Below are 19516 nucleotides of genomic sequence, written 5' to 3'. Positions count from 1 at the left end.
AATGTGTATTTGTTAGGCTACCATTAATCTCCACGTCTGCTCCCCTCTTTTCATTTGGCATTTTACTGGTATTACGCACATTTCCAACCATGGGCACGAGCGTCTGATGAGCCTGCTCGTTTGAAATAAACGAGGCCAGAATTAGACAGTGAATGTCAGAAAGAGAGTGAGAGGGTTACTAAAGACAGCGAGAGAGGGAGAGATATAGAGAGAGGGAGTGAGAGAGAGACGGGGAGAGGTTGAACCGTAAGAGGCGCAGGATTTCAGTTGTGTCAGCTCTTGATGTGTCCCCTTGTTTACGGACTTTTGACTGATGCAATCATTTGGTTTGATCCCTTCAAGCTTGCCTGTTGCAGTCTCCGACACCAAGTAGAGGACCAGACGAAGACACAAAGCGGTTGGTTTTTTTTTTACCCCCTTTCTCTGTTTTTCTACCACGGAGTCCCCTGTTCCAGCTCCCATCGCTCCCATTTCACCCAGCAGGCGAGAGAGCAGTCGAGCCACCGAGAGAGACCAGCCAACCGGGGGAGTACACTGGTTTCCCCCTCTCCTTTTTTTTTAATTATCGTGGCTTCTATTGGCTCTTCCTCCACCGATTTCTTTTTGTTCGAAAACTGCAAATCCTCCTCTCCTTACACCCACCCACCCCGATCTATGTGGGAGCCCTGAGAGCGCACCCAGGGGGGGTAACTGTGTATCAAAGCTCCGCGGATCCCCCAGGCAGCCTCGGATCACCGTGGCCAGAAACAAACTCCCTGCCGGGCCCCCGAAGCCGACATGCCGCGGAGGAAGCAGCAAGCGCCTCGGCGCGCCTCAGGTAGGCTACGCACTGTTTTTGGCTTGCACCCCCCCCCCCCCCCCCCCCCCCTCTCTCTCTCTCTCTCTCTCTCTCCCTCTCTCCCTCTCTCTCTCTGTGTCTCTCTCTCCCTCTCTCTCTCTGGTTGAGACCCCCTTCTCTCCAATTCTGTTACTTTTTTTTTATTGATACTTCTCTCACCCACAAAGCAACATTTATATCACTACAACATCTGTTATGTAGCTGATAACAAGGAAAGGGAAACAATCTGGCTCTCTGCTTACTTTTCCTTGTCCTCTGAGTAGATATGTTGTATTTGTATTTGTATTTTTGTATAATAATTGTCCCTTTTGTAAGGTGCAATATCATCCACTCTACGTCTTTCAGAACACCTCATGCTGCTTTTTTTGAATTCCAAAGAGCCTGAAAACCGTGTTCTTAAAGTTCAAAGTATAAACACTAAGTTAACTGTTTTTCTTCTGCGTAAGAGCTGAAAGGTAGTCAATTAGTTGGTCAGTTCATCTAGACAAAAAAATCTCTGCTATTTTGAGAACTGATTAATTGTTTGAGTTACTTTTTTGTCAAACATCTTCAGTTACCAGCCAAACTTGTATATATATATATATATATATATATATATATATATATATATATATATATATATATATATATTTATTTTTTTTAAATCAATCTAAACTGGATCTCGGTTTGGACCAAAACATCTGAAGATGTGACCTGAGGTTTCAGAAAATGTGATTGGTATTTACCCTACATTTCTGATATTCGACGACAAAAAGATTAAGAAAGGAATCAATACTCAGATTCACTGTAAACAATTAATATGTTTCAATATGCATCTTGCGAAAAGATTTTAGAGTGACCATCCTGTCTGTCCAAAAGGTCACAGGTCAGCCATGCACATGTGTCTTTGAAAAAGGGGCCAGCGTTAGAGTTTGTTTATTCTCTATTCATTCTTCCCTTTTGCCTCAGAGATCTTGCATCTTTTACAAGTTCCTCTAATTCTTTTCACTCGTTTACGGCACCTCCTCCTCTCCCTCCCCCTCAGTTTGTAGATATTGACTGTGGAATTAAGGATCTATACTGGACAGTAGTGGAGCTCGGGGGTCAGCTGTCTATCATGGATGTCTTTGATTCTTGATGTTTTCTTCAGTCTCAGATTGACTTTAAAACCTCCTGATAAATTATAGGATGTCATTTTGCCCGATTTGTTTTGTATGATTGGTATGATTCTATTTACTTTTTTTTTTCTCGGTATTGTTCACATTACATTATTTTAGTTATATAGTGTTTACACCAGTGTTTTTTTACAGATATTTGAAATGTATTTTGATTCACAATATTGTTTGAGAGACGTTATATTTTTTAGGCATATTTTATTACCATCTTGTCAGTTTATTGCTTCACCCTCAAACCTTCTTTCTGTCTGGAACTATTAGTTTTAGACTTCAATATCATAACCTTGGACATTTTTTTAGACACATCTTTGTTTGGTCTGTTGTCTTCTCTCCTCTAGTCCCTTTTAGTTTCTGAGAAAGATTTCCTCTTATGTAAAGATTATTTCATAGCCTGTGGAGGGAGTGTACACATGGATGAGAGCTTTAATGGACAATTGCCATCTTTGATTTGACGCCTGATTGATCACCTGTCATCTGGCCAAGCCTTTGATCTGTTCATTCCCAATACGTGTCAATAAATCACCTCTTGGTCCTGCCTTCCCTCCCCCACTTTCTCCCTCCCTCCGGTAGGATAGCAGGGCCTGCTGAAGTCATGTCTGGACTTGCAAACTTGTAGCCATGAACACCATCCTTCAATTACATCGAGAATGTTCGCGTTCATTTTAAAAAAATTTAGATTTTAAGTGACATACAATATTTATTTTGGGTAGCTTTATATTATTGCAGAAAATGCGGCTTTGAAATATGAATTACCGTTCATATTCATAGTGATTTAGTAATGATTTATGCATGACCTTTAACATATTTTTTTGAGCCATATTCCCTTAGCACAACCTTGCTTGCAATTTTGTTAAACTCTTGAGGATTCTGCAGCTTTTCAGTGTCATACATACAAACAAGAATGCAATACTTTTTATACACACACACTCACACAGAGTGGTATTAAAGATGTAACTATTAGCCTCATCATGAGGCGGAAGACTGGTTTGCTCCGTCAGAAGGGCCCGTCAGAGAGACTTTTGTTTCATATTTGATTTAATTGTCTGCCCTCTGACAGCCACATTCATCAATGGCCCTAATGGTCAATCAGAGGCTGGCACAAAGAGAGAGAGAGAGACAAAGAGAGAGGGGCAATCTTATGTATTCGCAGCCCAGGGCCTTACTTGATCAAAATGTTTTAGCCCTAATGGACACAACGGGTGGGGGCAAAGGAATGGGTGGACGGATAGATGGATGGATGGATGGATGGATGCATAGTGGGATGACTGAAAGCCTTTTTATTCAGCTGCAATGAGGGAGTGAGTGTGCCGGCAGTGAGAGTGGGAAAAAAAAACAAGGCATTTATTTCTTTGATGAGCGGATGAGAACAAACACAATGCAGGCGAAGGAGGAGTTTCATTTTAAACTATCAGCAACTTCCTATGTTTTTTACCATTACACCCCCCCCCCCCCACACACACACACACACACACACACACTCCTTTCTTCCTTCCCTCCAGCTGCAAGTTGTAAGGTTTAGGAGAACTGCATGGCACACAAAGAGTGACGACAAATGGATTGCGCTGTAGTGATGGCAAGAGTTATGGGAGGATGGAAAATGATAGGTCTTGATTAGGAATTTAGGGGTTGGGAGTTTTGTCTTTTTTTTTTTTCCACTGAAAAATCTCTTCCTTTCTTTATATTTTACATCACTTTTAAGTAACTGATTTGGTCAACGAACCAAACAAAGCATTTGAAGGGTCTGTACATTAATGCAGCAGGTTTAAATTAGCATGATTAAATTAGATCAACCATCTAACTTGCTAAGAAGACTAGAAGTCGTAAATATGAAAGTCAGTATGTTTGTTGAAAAGTTTTGTGTTTGTGTTTTACTCAAACAGACCATGTGCAGATCCACTTGAACGTGATGTCACAGTCAACCTTTCCAAACTCTAACATAGTTAAGCCCGGTTACATTCATAAAGAAATTACTGATTTCTTCTGCATCTAGTTCTATCCTTCTCAAGATCCGACACACTCTTCCGCTTTCTTTTCCAAAAAAAACCTCCCCACCTCCCCCACATCACCACACACACGTCCCACCCTGGTGACGGAGCGCACTCAGCCATCTAAAAAGAGGAGTTGTTTTGCCAGCTTCATTAGCGTTCTCCTAATTAGCTGAGCATCTGATGAATCTCTGACAGGCCTAATGATTGGAGATGACAAGCTCCGCACACTGTCACACTCACCAATTAGGTCTGCGGCGAGTTGTAATCAACTTGATCTTACACCATGCTCATTTGCCCCTGCTCCACCCCCTCTTCCTTTTTCCGCTCCACCACAGGTGAGGGTTCGGACCAGGGTGGTGTGTTAGGAGTGTGCAGCGCGGCAGCTGTGTCGGAGGGAAACTTCGTTGTTTGTTTAGGTAGCGTCCTCGCTGCTGTGTCTCAAAAAGTTGGGTCTATGTAAGTCACACATTCTTATACACAGTGTGCCTGCAAACACAGTTTTCTGAGAAAGGGTATTTATTTTTTCAGTGCTTCTGACATCAGAAAAAGACAAAGCTCAGGGAAGCGCTGAGCTTTTGTCCATGGACTTCAAAGTCAGGCTACACCAAACGGATCATTGTTATTGGAGAGGAAGCTTGTACATCAAACATCCAGAATATTTTTGTACATTTTTTTTTTTTTTTTAACAATTCCAAATTCTAAGTCTTACTTGTATATCACAAAAACTACAAATCTGTTGTGTCAAAGCTACATATATTTTTAAATGGAGGATATTTGGAAATGAGTTGTAACTGCATGGTGTTGTTAACATAGCGTTGTGTGCGTGAATATGTATTGTCCTTCTACAAGCCCACTGGAGATTGATAACGTAGACACTGGTCATTATTAGCCAGTCAATGACACTTTCCCAGAGTGGGAGGATTTTTCACCCACGCTGATTTTTCAGAAACACCTATCATCAGCATGGTGTCCAAAAAGGCTAAGCATGATTTATGTAAATATTACCATCGAGACAGATCTGCTTCTGTCCAACAGGAGATAGATGGCAGCTGAGGAGGAAAAGCAGCTGATTTCTGTGATTTTTCTGCCTCGGAGTGTGTGTACATTTGCAAGTGTGTGTGATTGATTGTAGATGAGAGCGAGAGATTAATCATGCTTGATGTGTGTTAACGTTGCACTCGCGGTGGATCTAAGTCGAGATGCAGTGGCCCATTTAAATATACTCACTCACACACACACACACACACACACACACACACACACACACACACACACACACACACACACACAGATTCGCAGGAGGGAGTTGGTACACTCGCACACACTCCACACAGACACGCACATGTTCACCTTGTTCTTTAGGGAATAGCACATGTTCTTAACAGAATGTTTTTTAAAGTGTTAAGGGAGTTATTTTCATGGGAGAGGTGATTGCAATGGAAATGATCTTATTTGATAAAAAATAAAACATGCCTTTAGATTTTCATACAGCTGTTTGCTTCCAAACACTGTTAGTTACACTGTTATACAAAGGCCTCTTTAAGTGTTATCTTAGGCTGATGATATGGTGAGAGATAAAATGGTATAGTTTATTGTTATATCATATCATTCCTTAGTGTGTTACTTGTTAGCTTTGCCGAGTAATTATATCTCATATACTTCTTGAGCCATATTTAGCTTATTTAGAGTTGCAGGGATACATTCTTTTTTTAATGTTTTTTTTTATCACTTTTAAATAAATTACATCATCTTATTCAGCACATACTTTTCAGTGTGAAATTGTTTACCACCTCTGAATTACAGTCTGAGTTACTGTCGTATCCCTCGTCAACATTTTAAAGCTTGTCATCTGGAAATGACCTATAAGTCATGGTAAAATAATTCCATAAGTCGTGCACAAAATGAAAAGCAGGGGTTACTGATCCTTTAAGTAAAAGTGGTGTGCTTCCGTTTTCTAATGAAGTGGATGCATTTGAAGAACAGCGCTTCAAAAGCAACGCTGGAAGTAGAAATATAAAGCCTCAAACTTTAGTCTCTTTGTATCTTTGACGATGAAATGGGTTACTAGTGGCATTTGATTAAAGTTTTCTTAATTTACATTTACAGCATTGTCATGATCACATTCAGAAGTCTAACTGTAAAAAACATAAACTATGTTTGATATGAGTGTCACTGATGAAGGTTTAGAATTTGCGCAGGTTTTAATTCTTGATACCTCTTTATGGGATCAACTGAAAATTCTGGAGGATACAAAATCATAAACAATTCTGCAACATAAACATACCTGCTTTTATCATTCAATACGTTACAGCTAGATTTGTTTAAAATACAAAATGATATGCACATGAAACTATATTAAGAAGGAAAGCCACCCTTCGACTCAACTACTTGAACTGCTCACTGCTTATTGCTCTGTAACCTGCGGTGAGTGAGTCAAAGGAAGACATGGCTTCCTATTATGGGCTCACAAGCAGAGGGGGTTGGGAACCGTGGTTCTATCACATTCAGCATGACTAGATAAAGTTGTGGTTAGCTTGTTCCGCCAGCTGAGTTTTAACTCAGCCAAAAGGATTCCTTCTGCCTCTGTAGAAGCTGCAATAAATGTACCTTCACTGGCTTGTCTCTGACTTCAAATTACCATGTTTGATAAAAGTTTTGCATGTATGCTGAGCTGAAAACACTTTCTGTTCCACTCAGTTTCAGCGTGCCAGTCTTAGCCCTGCTCCCTGCATTACTTTGTGCAGAGTGAGTCTTTCCCAGGCAGCTAACTGACATTGTGATTTGTTATGGCCTTCCTCTGCTTTTCTCAGTGCTCCTGCCCCACTATGCCACAATGAACCGAGATATGGAGGGAGAGAGAGAGAGAAGATATAAAGTGGAAGAACTGTAGCATAGTTAAATATTCTATCATAGGGAAAGACAGAAAGGGAATGAGATTGTAAAAAAGATTATGTGCACGGGCATGAGAAAGTAGGAACGAATGAAAAAGCAAGCCAGTAGACAAACGACAATCACACAGAGAGAGACAAAGCAAGAGGGAGGAAAGGAGGGAGAGGAGCTTGAGCTCCCTCACATCCCCCCCACACCCCTCCATTCCTTGAGGATAAGTGGCTGATGGTTTATAAACAGTGTTTCTTTTCCTCCCTCTCCCAGAATCTTCCGTCATGGCTCCCATTAGGTTGACAGCTGTCAATTAGAGCTCCCTTGGTCTGGCGCACTGCACTTTATTGCAGGCAGTTGATGCTGTCATTTTGCTCCCAGTTTCGCCTTGAGCGTTATCACGAGCGCTCAAACAGTCAATAGCTGATGCATCAGCAGTTATTTCTTAAATTGGCTCACAAGGCTGCATCCTTCCCTCATTTTTTTCTCCCCCCCAATTCTTCTCCCTCTCTTCTCTGTCTATCTGCTCCCTGTTCTCCTCCTCCTCCTCCCCGAAGATTATTTTGTGAGGAGAGAAAAATGGATCGTGCCTGCAGAGGGGTGGGTGCGTAAACTTCTTTGGTTTGAAGTTATGAATAGCAAATAAACATCAGATCCAACTAACATATTTTTGAAGATGGTTGAATAAAGGTGGTTATTTATCATTGGTTTAAAAAGTTGCCAAAATCTAGTATGCATTCTAATAAAAAAAAAAAAAATTAAGAATCCAATAACAAAAAGGAGAAACTCAGAAAGGACAAGATGTTGAAAGGATTTTCTTTGTTTTTCTTTAGGACATGTCAGAGCAATTTCAGTAGCTGTGAACTAAGGATTGTAATTGCAATGCAAATACAACGTAGTACACGCAAAGTTAAAGTGACAGTTAAAAGGGTTACAGTGTGGTAAAGAAAAGTGACTAGAATACACATAAAAACAAGAATTAGAAAACAATATATAAAGAAAAAAAAATCTAAATCATTGTACAGTATATTGGCTCAGTGTGAAGGTGTGTGTTCCCTGTATAAAAATATAAAATGCACATGTTAGGAAAACTTTACATTTTGGCAAATACGCAAATCCACTACAGAATATGCATCATACACGACTGCTTGTATACACAGAGTCAGAATGTTCAAGGCTGCTGATTTCAATAATTAGTTTGTAGTATTAGAATAAAATTCCATTCTGTGTTTCCTCTATTTAAAAAAAAAAAAAATTGTTAAACTATCTAACAGACTTCAAAAATACTTGTAATGATAGAGATCAAACGTTATTGGTCGTAAGCCAACCAACAGCTCCTCGCTGTGAGGTCTGATTGGATGATGGGCCCACACTGTGGCACCCTGGGAAAACAGCGAAAACAGGAAATTTAGTGAATGGAGTGAGATCACTGTGCACACTAACACACACGTACAAACACACACACACACACACACACACACACACACACACACACACACACACACACACACACACACACACACACACACACACTTCCTGTCCTGACACAAGGCAGATACATTTGTACTTACTGTCACAATCTTAAGGGCTGAAGACTAGATCTGCTTTATTACTCCACCGAGGAGGTTATGTTGTCAGTGAGGTTTGTTTGTTTAGTTCTTTGCCTGTTGTCAGCAGCATTACAGAAAAACGGCCCACCCAATTTCCATGAAACTTGGTGGAAGGATGTAGCATGGACCAAGGAAGAACCCATTACATTTTGTAGAGGTTCCAAACTATTTAAAATGTTCTTTACCATTATGCGATGTCATTAAATGCCAAACATTTTAAATCCAGGGCGTAGTATTAAAGTTTGGCAGTGACCAAACAGGGGGCAGTTCTAGAAATACAATAATCTGTATCACAATATATTATTTTTGGGCACCGGTGATCCTCTGCGATAGACATGTACTTCAAACTTAATACAGTCAGCAGTCATGCAGGGGCTCTCAGGGGCAGTGGTAATATGGTAGAACTGTAATCATTAGAATTGTAATAATGAAGCTAAGATGAGAGGCTTCAGCTAGGCACAAGTGCATCAGTCTAATAGTTTTGTAAATATAGATGGACACGCATGGCGGTCTTGGTTACATATTTGCTTTTGAGAGGAGTGGACGACCAAGTGCCCTTCTAGTTAGGAAAACCTGTTTCTGGAGGGGTGTCGTGTTCTGGCCATGAGCTCATCAGAATATCTTTTAATATCAAGCAGGTCTCAGTTATCATCAGACACCGGGTTTAAATTATGGCTTCAATCATTTTAAGAAATGGAGAAACTTTTAGTAGTCCATCAAGCAGCTCGTACTGTTTCCAATAAGACACTGGCTTCTGTTCATGGTTAGTTATATATTTATAGCATGTACAGCACATTCTACTGCCTGTCATGTTCAGGAGACAGGGGGTAATGTGTGTGTAAATGTGTCTGTGTGTAGACGGGCTCATGGAGACTACAGGCCCAGTTGGAGGATGAGTTAGTGTCAAGACAAGGTGTTTTTGTGTGTGTGTGTGTGTGTGTGTGTGTGTGTGTGTGTGTGTGTGTGTGTGTGTGTGTGTGTGTGTGTGTGTGTGTGTGTGTGTGCTCACATCGTTTGAATGTCATCTGGGCTTGGCTCCAGGTCTGGGTTTCTTCTTACCCTCAGTGGGGGTTGTCTTTATGTCTGCAAAATGTGCGTATGTGTGTGTTTGTGCGCACACTCTCACATTCACAACCCTTTGCTTCTCTTTCCCACGGAGGCTTTGGCTGAACCGAGACGAGACTGGCAGCCATCAGTCGTGTGTGTGTATGTGTGTGTGTGTGTGTGTGTGTGTGTGTGTGTGTGTGTGTGTGTGTGTGTGTGTGTGTGTGTGTGCGTGTGTGTGTGTGTGTGAGACGGTGGCTGTGATGAAAGGCAGGGAAGCCAGTGAGGACCCGTCTGAGGCCCTGGTAATCAGGGCCAGCCCGACCTGACATCCTTCTCAGGCTGACAGTGCCTTCCTCTTCTCTCCTCACATGCACACACACACACTAACACACATATATTCACACACACATGGCTGAATGGTCACTCAGTCACTCAGTCCCCCTCCCCCCTCCCCCCACACACTCTATTCCTCCTTCTTGTTTCATGTTCTGATCAGTTTCAGATGCTGGGAATTACTATCACCTTCTAAAACACTGCAGCGGTGTGTGTGTGTGTGTGTGTGTGTGTGTGTGTGTGTGTGTGTGTGTGTGTGTGTGTGTGTCTGTGTGTGTCTGTGTCTGTGTGTGTGTGTGTGTCATCTGAAGCTTTATGAGTTAACCAAGACATGCATGACTTGATATGGTCTGGTCCTACAAGGGTGTGGTAGGAAATGCCTGTGTAAGCCGGGATACTTACTTTGGCGTGTGTGTGTCTGTCTATTTTGTGTTCTCAAAGAGGGTTAAGTGTAAGGAGGCAGGTGAGAGAGAGAGAGAGAGAGAGAGAGAGAGAGAGAGAGAGAGAGAGAGAAAGAGAGAGAGAGAGAGTCGACCATGCTGAAACAGAGAGAAAAAAGTGGGAGAGAGATGAGAGGAGTGGGGAAGAAGGCTGTTTTATTTTATACTGTGAGGGCCTGTTGCTAATTAATGTTTCTTGGTCGGTTTCTGTCGGAGCTGAGTAATGTTTTTGATCTTTATGCCTGATAACTGCATACCTAATGAGATTTCAAAGCTGGTGGAGATGGGAGTTGCTGCTCCCTGCAATTATTGACAGATGCCTTTTCTCCGCCACTGGCTGCCGCGCTATAAATCCTTCCTCAGTAATGAGCTTGAGAAGTGCCACCCTGCCAGTGAGCTAATGAAACCGAGCAAGGGGGGCCGCCTGTGTGTGTGTGTGTGTGTGTGTGTGTGTGTGTGTGTGTGTGTGTGTGTGTGTGTGTGTGTGTGCGTGCGTGCGTGCGTGCGTGCGTGCGTGCGTGTGTGTGCATGCATGCAAAAGAGTGCATCACACTCCTCTGACACATTTTTTTCTCTTTAAATGCACTCTGCAGATGTCAGCCACCTCGCCTGCTAGCGACAAAGAGAGAAAAGAGGCAGGAGAAAGATAGTCAGCGAGAAAAAGAGGGGAGAAGAAATACAAAGCCGAAGCATCGCTCTGTTTCTCTACTTTATGAGAAGTTTCATGGTGGTGCTGGGGGGGGCAACTCAGGTTACATCCCCATGTTAAGGCTATTTGTCTAGGTTTGGCTGTTTTATTTGAAATCCTAGTATCTCTGTTGCCAAACGGGACTGTGATTGATATCGCTGCACCCCCCTCACCGCTTGCCTGCCCACATCCAGCACTGGCTCCTCTCTCCTTTTCCTCTCTTTTTTATTTTTCCTCAATGAACTCTTCTTCTCTGTAACTCAGCCAAGGAATGAACAAGGCTTGAAATAAAAGAAGGATAGAGGCATGGAGAGAAAGGGAGAAGGGAAAGAATAAACAGAGAGGCAAAATCAGGGCAACCTTCTTCTCTGCATCAAACAATTTCACCCAATATCTGGTGTGAGTTTGAGCGCATTAGACTGTGCTCTGATGTGATGTGTGTGTGAGTGGAATGCATGTTTGTTGTGTGCATTCGGAGGTTTCCAGAAAACAGAGGAGGAGAGCAGGGAGTAGACGAGTGCCGTCTCCCTGCCAAACAGTCGATTTCCCCCTCTCATCGTCCGCACCATATATCACAGACCCACCCTTCTCTCCTGACACAATGACGTGTGTCATTTATCAAACAGGGCCTTGCCAGGGCCTCACATGTGTGTGTGGGAGTGCATAGTGGTGTGTGCATGCACATTTCTTGTGTATACAAGCTCGTATGTGTGTTTCGGTGTGTAGGGCATTCTTTCCTTCTGCCACCGAGGTCCTTCGGGGAAGGAGGGAGGGAGTGAGGGATGAAGAGTGAGGAGGAGAGAAAGAGAGGTGATTATTGGTTGAATGAGTGAGTGAGTGAGTGAGTGTGTGCGTATGTGTGAGAATTTGGGGGGAGTAGAGGAAGGAATCGGCTGCACTACTTTCACTAATGTTTTGGCACGGCTACTTTCCACATCCCCTGTGGGTGATCATGACAAAATTGTGTGTGTATTTGTGTGCATGTGTGTCATATTGATAAGCAACTTTAAGTAGTATTTTATATGCAATTACTCACATTTCACATCATAAATAAGTATAGATTGTAAAACAGACCTCCATTAATCTCTGATTCGTGTGCAGGCATGCATTTGTGTTTGTGTGTCAATAACAATCTGTGTATGTCTCTCTCCCATGCTCATGTGTCTTGGGGGTTGCTTGCAGGCGTGTATCAGTCATGATGTCTTATCTAACACACACACACACACACACACACACACACACACACACACACACACACACACACACACACACACACACACAAACTCACAACCGCTCGCAAGTCTCTCCCATGGGTTTGGGTAGTGCAGTCTCTCACTCGCTCTTCACTTTTCCCTGATTCAAAGGGAGGCCTTTTAGAAGATGGATGTTCCTTAAAAAAAGAGCCTGTTGATGGATATGAATCTGGCCCCGCCATTCATCACTGCTATATTATTTAGACTGGATCGCTACAGAGCTGTAACCTGAGCCACAGCTACGAGTGCGTGTGTGTGAGGACATGGCAGGTGAAGGGGGGGGGTGGAGATGTGGCAGGGTGGAGAGTTGGGGTCTCAACAAAGGGAAGGAAAGCAGAATTACAACGACTGAAACTCTGCCACGAATAAAACATTGGGATTACAGGTGTATTCACCCAGCAGAGTCCTAAAAGGTCAAAGTTTGAAGTTGATGATGGATCTCCACAAACACCTGTTCTCTTTGAAGGCTGTGTACCTTCATATACACAATAATATTCAGATGACTTGAGGATGTCGGATTAAAAATGACATTTTACATTGTCCAAAGTAACATAACATACTGCAATATTTTAATCATGGATGCATGTGGGAAACTTCATACATTTTTTACACACCAAAGCCAGTTTGCAGGTCAGGGGAGTGCTCGTGTATACAGTACGCCAAACGTGTTGTGTAACGCTTCTCTGTGTTCCTGGAGAGACTCGGCAAAGACTCAGCTGATGTCACTTGAGTTATCATCCGTTGGAGCTGCAGATTACAAGGCTGAAAATGAAAATGAAGTTAGAAAGAAGTCAGTTTACCAGACTTCTGTGATGCGCTCCTAAACTCTGCTTGAGGCTAGTGAGGGTTCATTATCTGCTACTACGTTCATAACACACCCGAATCTCCGACTGAACCGTCAGCGCTCCAGTTGCATTACAGCAGGTGGAGAGCTTTGACAATGACGAAGAATGCATGTAATGAATTGTATGATATCTCTGGTTCCACAGCACTGGTCCTTTATTTATTTATATATTTGTTACTGTCCTGAGTTACTCCAAGTCATTCATATAAACTGGTGTATTGGCGATGGCAATACGGCTATTTGAACCATTTTCTTTTATTTCTGGTGGACCTATGAATTGAATTCTGATATTTGAAATGGTTATTTTGAAGTATATGTGAAGCTGAATTTTCATTTGTATTTTTTTAACCATGGGCGTGTTTGGTTGCATTTGGGAGTACAGTCTGTTTGGGTCGGTCAGTCTCTCATACCAACCATTCAGACTGTGGCCACTGCTCAAATTCACCTCTAGGAAGCTGCCATGCATTCATTTCATTAGTAGTCTAAAGTAGGCAATGAAGTAACGTGTCTAAAAACATAAGGATCTTATATTGTAGCGGGTTTAGGGTGAATGGCGTTCCCTCCTGACTCTAAAAGTGCTGACCTTGGTAATCACTACTTCTTAGTGTTTGTTGACTGTCTTACTGCTTTGCCTGTATTTTTGAAAGACAGTATGGCAGAAAAGACTGACAGTTAATTTGATTACTTTCCTTTGATTGTGGCCAGTTACAATTATAAATACATAGTTCCTATTGCAGTTTATAATGTTCAAACACAACAGTTACATGGATAAAGATTACACGTCAAAACATGCACTGTTTTCAATTTAAAAATGTAAGTATCGGCTCATTGACTAAGACTGTCATTGTGTGAATTATTGGCTACAATACTCTGTGACTTTACAGTTTTGGCAATGCCATCCTTTCCCTAAACAGCCACCATCTTCGACCCGTGCAGATAGAACACTTCAGAAGCCATCCTTATCTATGGAACTTGACTGTAATAGTTGCGGATTGCTGTGCAGCCTCCACTAGTAACGCACACCACTGTTTTTCATGGAGACGTCATGCAACCACAGAATCTGTAATAGACTAATAGACTACAATTTGAACCAGCTCTGTGTGTGCCTGTTCATTCAGGGTGCGTACGAGACTGTGTATTAGTCCGTGCTGCCTGCATGTTCCTGGATTCAACGGTCATTCACGACCCCCAAATGAAAGTTAAAGAAAGTTAAATTTTTATAAGACAGATGTATTTGTAAATTATGAGCCTGACAGGGTTATTGGTTACAGTAATCCATTATTAATGCATTAGACTGAATGTAACTGCTGCTCTGTTGGTCTCTACAGTTTTTTTGCTAGCAAGCATGATTTTCAGGATTTAGAAAAGGTGGAAGAGGTGGTACTCAGTTTACTTATGTTTTCTAATGGAGTCTAGAGCAGAGATTTTTTTTTCAGAAAGCAATTCTCCATGAATACCCCTCTTGCTTCTTGTTAATAGAATACATTCTACCAGCTGTCACCAGTGGTGATAAGTTTTGCTTTCTCCAAACTACATGCTATCGAACTCCCTTAAAAAAGCGCTGTTGGTCAACCTCTATTACAACATCCATAATTGATAAGGAACCTATGTGTAAGTCCTGCAAACTACTCTCAACAACATACATTAGACTTCTATTTTCTATTTTTTATTTTTACCGTGTTGACAATGCACACTTTGAGCAGTTCTTGGTGAAATGAATCCATGCCAAAACAAAAGGAGGAAATCAACCTAATACAACAAACTTTGTGGGTCCTCTTCAAAACTCCCTCCACATGTAAGTAACTATAGGAACACTTCAATTTTAGGGGTTTTGGTATGCTCCCTCCTTCCCTTCCCTCCTTTCCTCTCCTCCATCTCTCTCACTCTTCCCAGGTTTCTGTAGCGCCAAGGCAGACGTGGTGATTTATTGTGGCCATCCATCTCTCCTACTCATCCATCACTGGCCGGTTGCTAGGCGATCATGGCAGCAGCTGTTTGCTTTTGAGTTCGACAGAGGGGCCGTCAGTCAGCAGCGGCAGGTGAAAAGCATTACCAACGCGCTGTTGTCACGCCGCATAATTAATCAAAGGCGGGAAAGATAATTAAAAAGATATGACCCTTGCTGGTACTTGGTCGTGGGTTTGCCCAGGGAAAGAAGGGGAACATGGGAGGAGGAGAAAATAGGAAAGGTGAGGGGAAGAGGACTCTCTTTTCTTTTCTTTTTTGTCCCTGCTTTGTTGCAGTATCGTGCTGAAATGGTTCTGGTGCCTTTAAGATTCTTACTTGCCTCTAACAATCTTGTATTTGACTCCCTCAAACACTTGGAGAGAGAAGAAGGAGTGGAATGAGTGAGTGCTGATAAAACAAGCACTCCCGTTAGTCAGTGGCACTATAATTAATTAGTAGGAGATGGGCTTAAAAAACAAGAAAAAGGTCTCTAAAAACGGCTTGGCAGAGGGAACGAAAGAGCTCTTCAAACTGGTGTGAATTCATCCATCACTGTACAGTTGCACTTCCGCAGTTATTTGTAGAGGCCAGACTGAGTAACACCCACCTGCTCTGTCAATGTTTCAAATATTGCTTATTTTTTTTAGCATTTTTCTGACAGTTTAGCCAAACAGAAGACAAATGAGAGAAGGTTAGGTGCATGGTCTGCACTTACTTTTTTCTTCCCAGGTGCCAACCAGACCCAGTTTCACTGCGTGAATATATGGGTATGGTCCCCATCCATAGAAAATAATTTGCACTTGTCCCATCCTGCTGGGCAAAGACCTCTGGTTCATTTTAACCAATCAGCATGTGCTAAAAGTGGCCGACACTCTGCCACCGCTGCAACTACATATGTCTCCACTACAGCATATTTAAAAAAAAAAAATTTTTAAATCCCTGCACCTTGATAGGGGATAGAGCGTTTATTCTGTGTTGAGTGCCTAACATTTGGCGTTTTTTCAGATCACTGAGAGTTTAAAAATGTTAATGCAGCACCAGCCATCCAATCACAGTGAAGGAGGGCCAGGACAAACATGGTTAACCACCAACACTTATCGCTGATTGGTCTGCCCTTCAAAGTGGCTGAGCAAACACTAATACAAGCCGAGTTCCCAGACTGTCTTCACACCGAAGAAAACCGCCAGGCTGAGCTTTGTCACCTTAGCAGCCTGAAAGCAGATTACATTGTTTCCCATTCATCCATTCACACACACATTCACACACCAGTGCCAGCAGAACTGCCATGGAAGGTACTCGCCTGCCATCCAGAGTAACTTGGGGTTCAGTGTGTATGTTCAGCCCAAAGACACTTCAGCACGTGGACAGGAGGAGCAGGGAATCCAACCGCCAACCTTACGATTATTGGACAACCAGATCTACCATCTGAGCCACTGCCACTCCCTTTTCACATCAGATCATCTGTTCGCACTTTCTGAAAACAACCTGCTACGCAATCTTTTTTTTTTTTTTAATATGCTAAACCTGGACCAATACCTACTCCTATTAATCCACTAAACAGTGAATTATATCCATGTAGGCCTAACCTTTTTAAACTGTGAATCATTCTGATATTTTGCATCCTTTTTAAGATAAAGACAGACAACGTTCTGATGTCACACTAGTCCTACCTTACAGGTTCTGTAACTCAATGCAACCTCTCATTGAGGGCTTCCTTGATTTGTCCTCTTGATGTGTTACCGAAGTTGAATGACCATCTGCTGAGATAAAGGCCTACCCTACAACCTACACTTGATGTTCCTGATTTTAAAAGGTTCCCCCAACTTTACTGACCTGAGTCAAGTTCATCTACACCCAAATGAAGTGACCCACACATCATACCCTTCATAGTGATAGACTTCTTGTAGTTACCAAATGTAATTTTGAACCAAGCTACATACTGTATATACTCTCTGAAATACAACCCAGAAGTTCAGGTTTCACTTGGTTTTCTAATAGTACCAAAACGTCACAAATTGGTTTCAATAGATCTGGAGTAACTACTTATTTTCTTAATAATTATTTAGCATGACAAATGTGTAGGCGATCAATAAAGCTACAATTGGGATTTATAAAAATGTTTATGATTGGTTAGGAGTTGCATTTGTTACAGTTAGGCATCCTGTCCAGCACTGGCCCATCTCTGAGTTTTATTTCCTTATCATGTCACATTTCACCTGAAAACCTTGTTTCCAAAGACATTCATTTATTTATTTATTTATTTATTTATTTTTTTTCATTTGTGGAAAAGCATTCAAAAATAAGAATATAACATACAAATTGAAGATTATTGATTCAATAACTCTTTTGTGTAATTATTTTGTGTTTCTGGCGTGCATGAGTGTTGTCTGTGTGTATGTAATTCATGTGCACACTTTGCTTGCACGTTCACACATTGCACTTGCATTCATTGCACTGGAAGCCTTCATACATGCCTTTACATCACTGGTGAAGAATCAGACAGGATCTCTAGCCTTCTCCTCTGTGCCATATCTTTGATCTCCCAAGCTGGGTTCCCATGTGTTTTGACGTCCCTCATTTTCTCACTACCATTCATTATCTGAAGTTTATACAGAGCAAGCACACCAGTGGAACCAAATGTTCTGTACGTACAAGCAGCTAGGCTTTGAGACATAACAGCGGCATGGGAGCGAAATACACAGATGGAGAGAAACAGACAGACAGACGACTAACAGGAAGACACAAAGAGATCATTTTGTACAGATATTAGGTTAATTTCAGGATGTCAGAAATAGTCTGGCAGCCATAGCAGATCATTTATTAGAAAATATATGTTTGTAGAATTAGTTATAAGACATTAACTTTAAAACAATAGATGCTGCCTTCATTGAGGGAACTCTCCAGAAATCATAGATTGACAGATACTTATCCAGTAAGCTCAGAAGAGAAAGTGAAAGGAAAACATATAACAATAGAAATACACGGGCCAGGGATGGGAGACACAGAGCAGCAGAGCAGCAGAGATGGATGCAGCAGACAGAGTATCAGTCAGCATTTAACATTTAGCTTTCTACCTTTTCTGTCACTCTTCCAGGAATGATTTAGCCTGAAGCCTTGCCCCAGGTTATATTCAGCCTGACTGAACAACCCCCAAAACGCACACACACACACACACACACACACACACACACACACACACACACACACACACACACACACACACACACACACACACACACACACACACACACATTCTATCTTGTAACCATCACAAAACCCAGCGACATCGAAATGAAAGTCTGTTTTTGTAGAACTAAATGAAAGAATACAGACTATTAAAAGGCGCATTGACAAACATAATCACAACCATTCCACAGATGGGGAATCAGACAGGGGAAGGTGGGGGTTGGAGGTGTGCATGTGAGTGTGTGTATGTGTGCTTTTCATTAGCACTTATAACCCTGTCAATAGACATTTGATTGGTTAACATGTAGCTATTGATTCATTGACCATTATAAGCTTGGGTGTTAAACAGTTCCCCCATACCCAGCCACTGTATTACTGGAATCTATTCTGTAACGTGTTGCTCTTCCATTTGAAGGTCTTTAAAACAGAATACATTTGCAGTGATGTTGTCTCCCCTAACCTCTGAAAGAGGTGAAATCCATAATGAAATATTATCTGGGTCAAGACCTAGCTTTTGAAAGCAAAATGAGTGGGTGTGTCTGAGGAATCGACTACATTCTTAAGATCCCTGAACTGTTATAATCATGATTTAAAAACAAACAAAAAAAACAATAACGTGTGTTAAACAACTCCATTGTCTCATATGGGCTTCATTTCACTTGGCTGCTCTGTATGAACTGTCACCGCATGGCTTAAGCCAAAGCAACCATTACGTATCTGAGTGAAGAATGTCAGTGATTAGGATTGATGGATTCGTCCACTCAGACTTTCATCTTGGGAAACTCAAGCCGTGTCACTCTGCTAAGAAAGCCAAATGAGATATCCATTATTAGAAAAAAACAAAAAAGCTAACAAACACAAATTATTTCTGGATTCATAGTTAAACTCACTGTGAAATTATGAAGCATCTCAAGGTTGTAAGGCTTGATAACTTAAGAGGATGGATAAAGGATGTAAATATTTGTATATTAAAATTAATGAGCATTGAGTATGAGATGGTTCTGTTTGGTAGTGCACAAAGCATAAAATTAAAATACTTCCAGCACTCTTTGAAAGATAAAAGCTATGTCAAACCACACACCCCACCACACACACACACACACACACACACACACACACACACACACACACACACACACACACACACACACACACACACACACACATACAGACACATACAGACACACCAAATTAAGTTCAGCTTTTAAATGAAATGTCTCATTCATCAGCATCTGAAACATCAGATGTAAGCATACAGTGCAAAACTATTTATGGAATTTCTGCACATCGCTTCAATTTCAGTTTGAG

At 41.6% G+C, this 19516-nt stretch overlaps 1 protein-coding gene across 2 annotated transcripts in view; it reads left to right on the top strand.

The window, feature by feature from the left end:
- tshz3b (teashirt zinc finger homeobox 3b) overlaps window positions 1-19516 on the top strand; it is a 38016-nt gene that overhangs the window by 491 nt on the left and 18009 nt on the right. For both annotated transcript variants that reach the window (XM_069173929.1, XM_069173928.1), the window contains exon 2: window positions 343-817. In XM_069173929.1, coding sequence (XP_069030030.1) covers window positions 778-817 — 40 coding nt within the window. In that variant the 5' untranslated portion in view covers window positions 343-777. The remainder of the gene's footprint in view (window positions 1-342; window positions 818-19516) is intronic.

This window comes from Embiotoca jacksoni, unplaced genomic scaffold (genome assembly GCF_022577435.1).
Source record: "Embiotoca jacksoni isolate LCO1_2020_lvr unplaced genomic scaffold, fEmbJac1.0.p SCAF_6, whole genome shotgun sequence".
NCBI classification, from domain to species: domain Eukaryota; kingdom Metazoa; phylum Chordata; class Actinopteri; family Embiotocidae; genus Embiotoca; species Embiotoca jacksoni.
The sequence above is the reverse complement of the archived record's forward strand: the minus strand, read 5'-3'. Positions and strand labels throughout refer to the sequence as shown.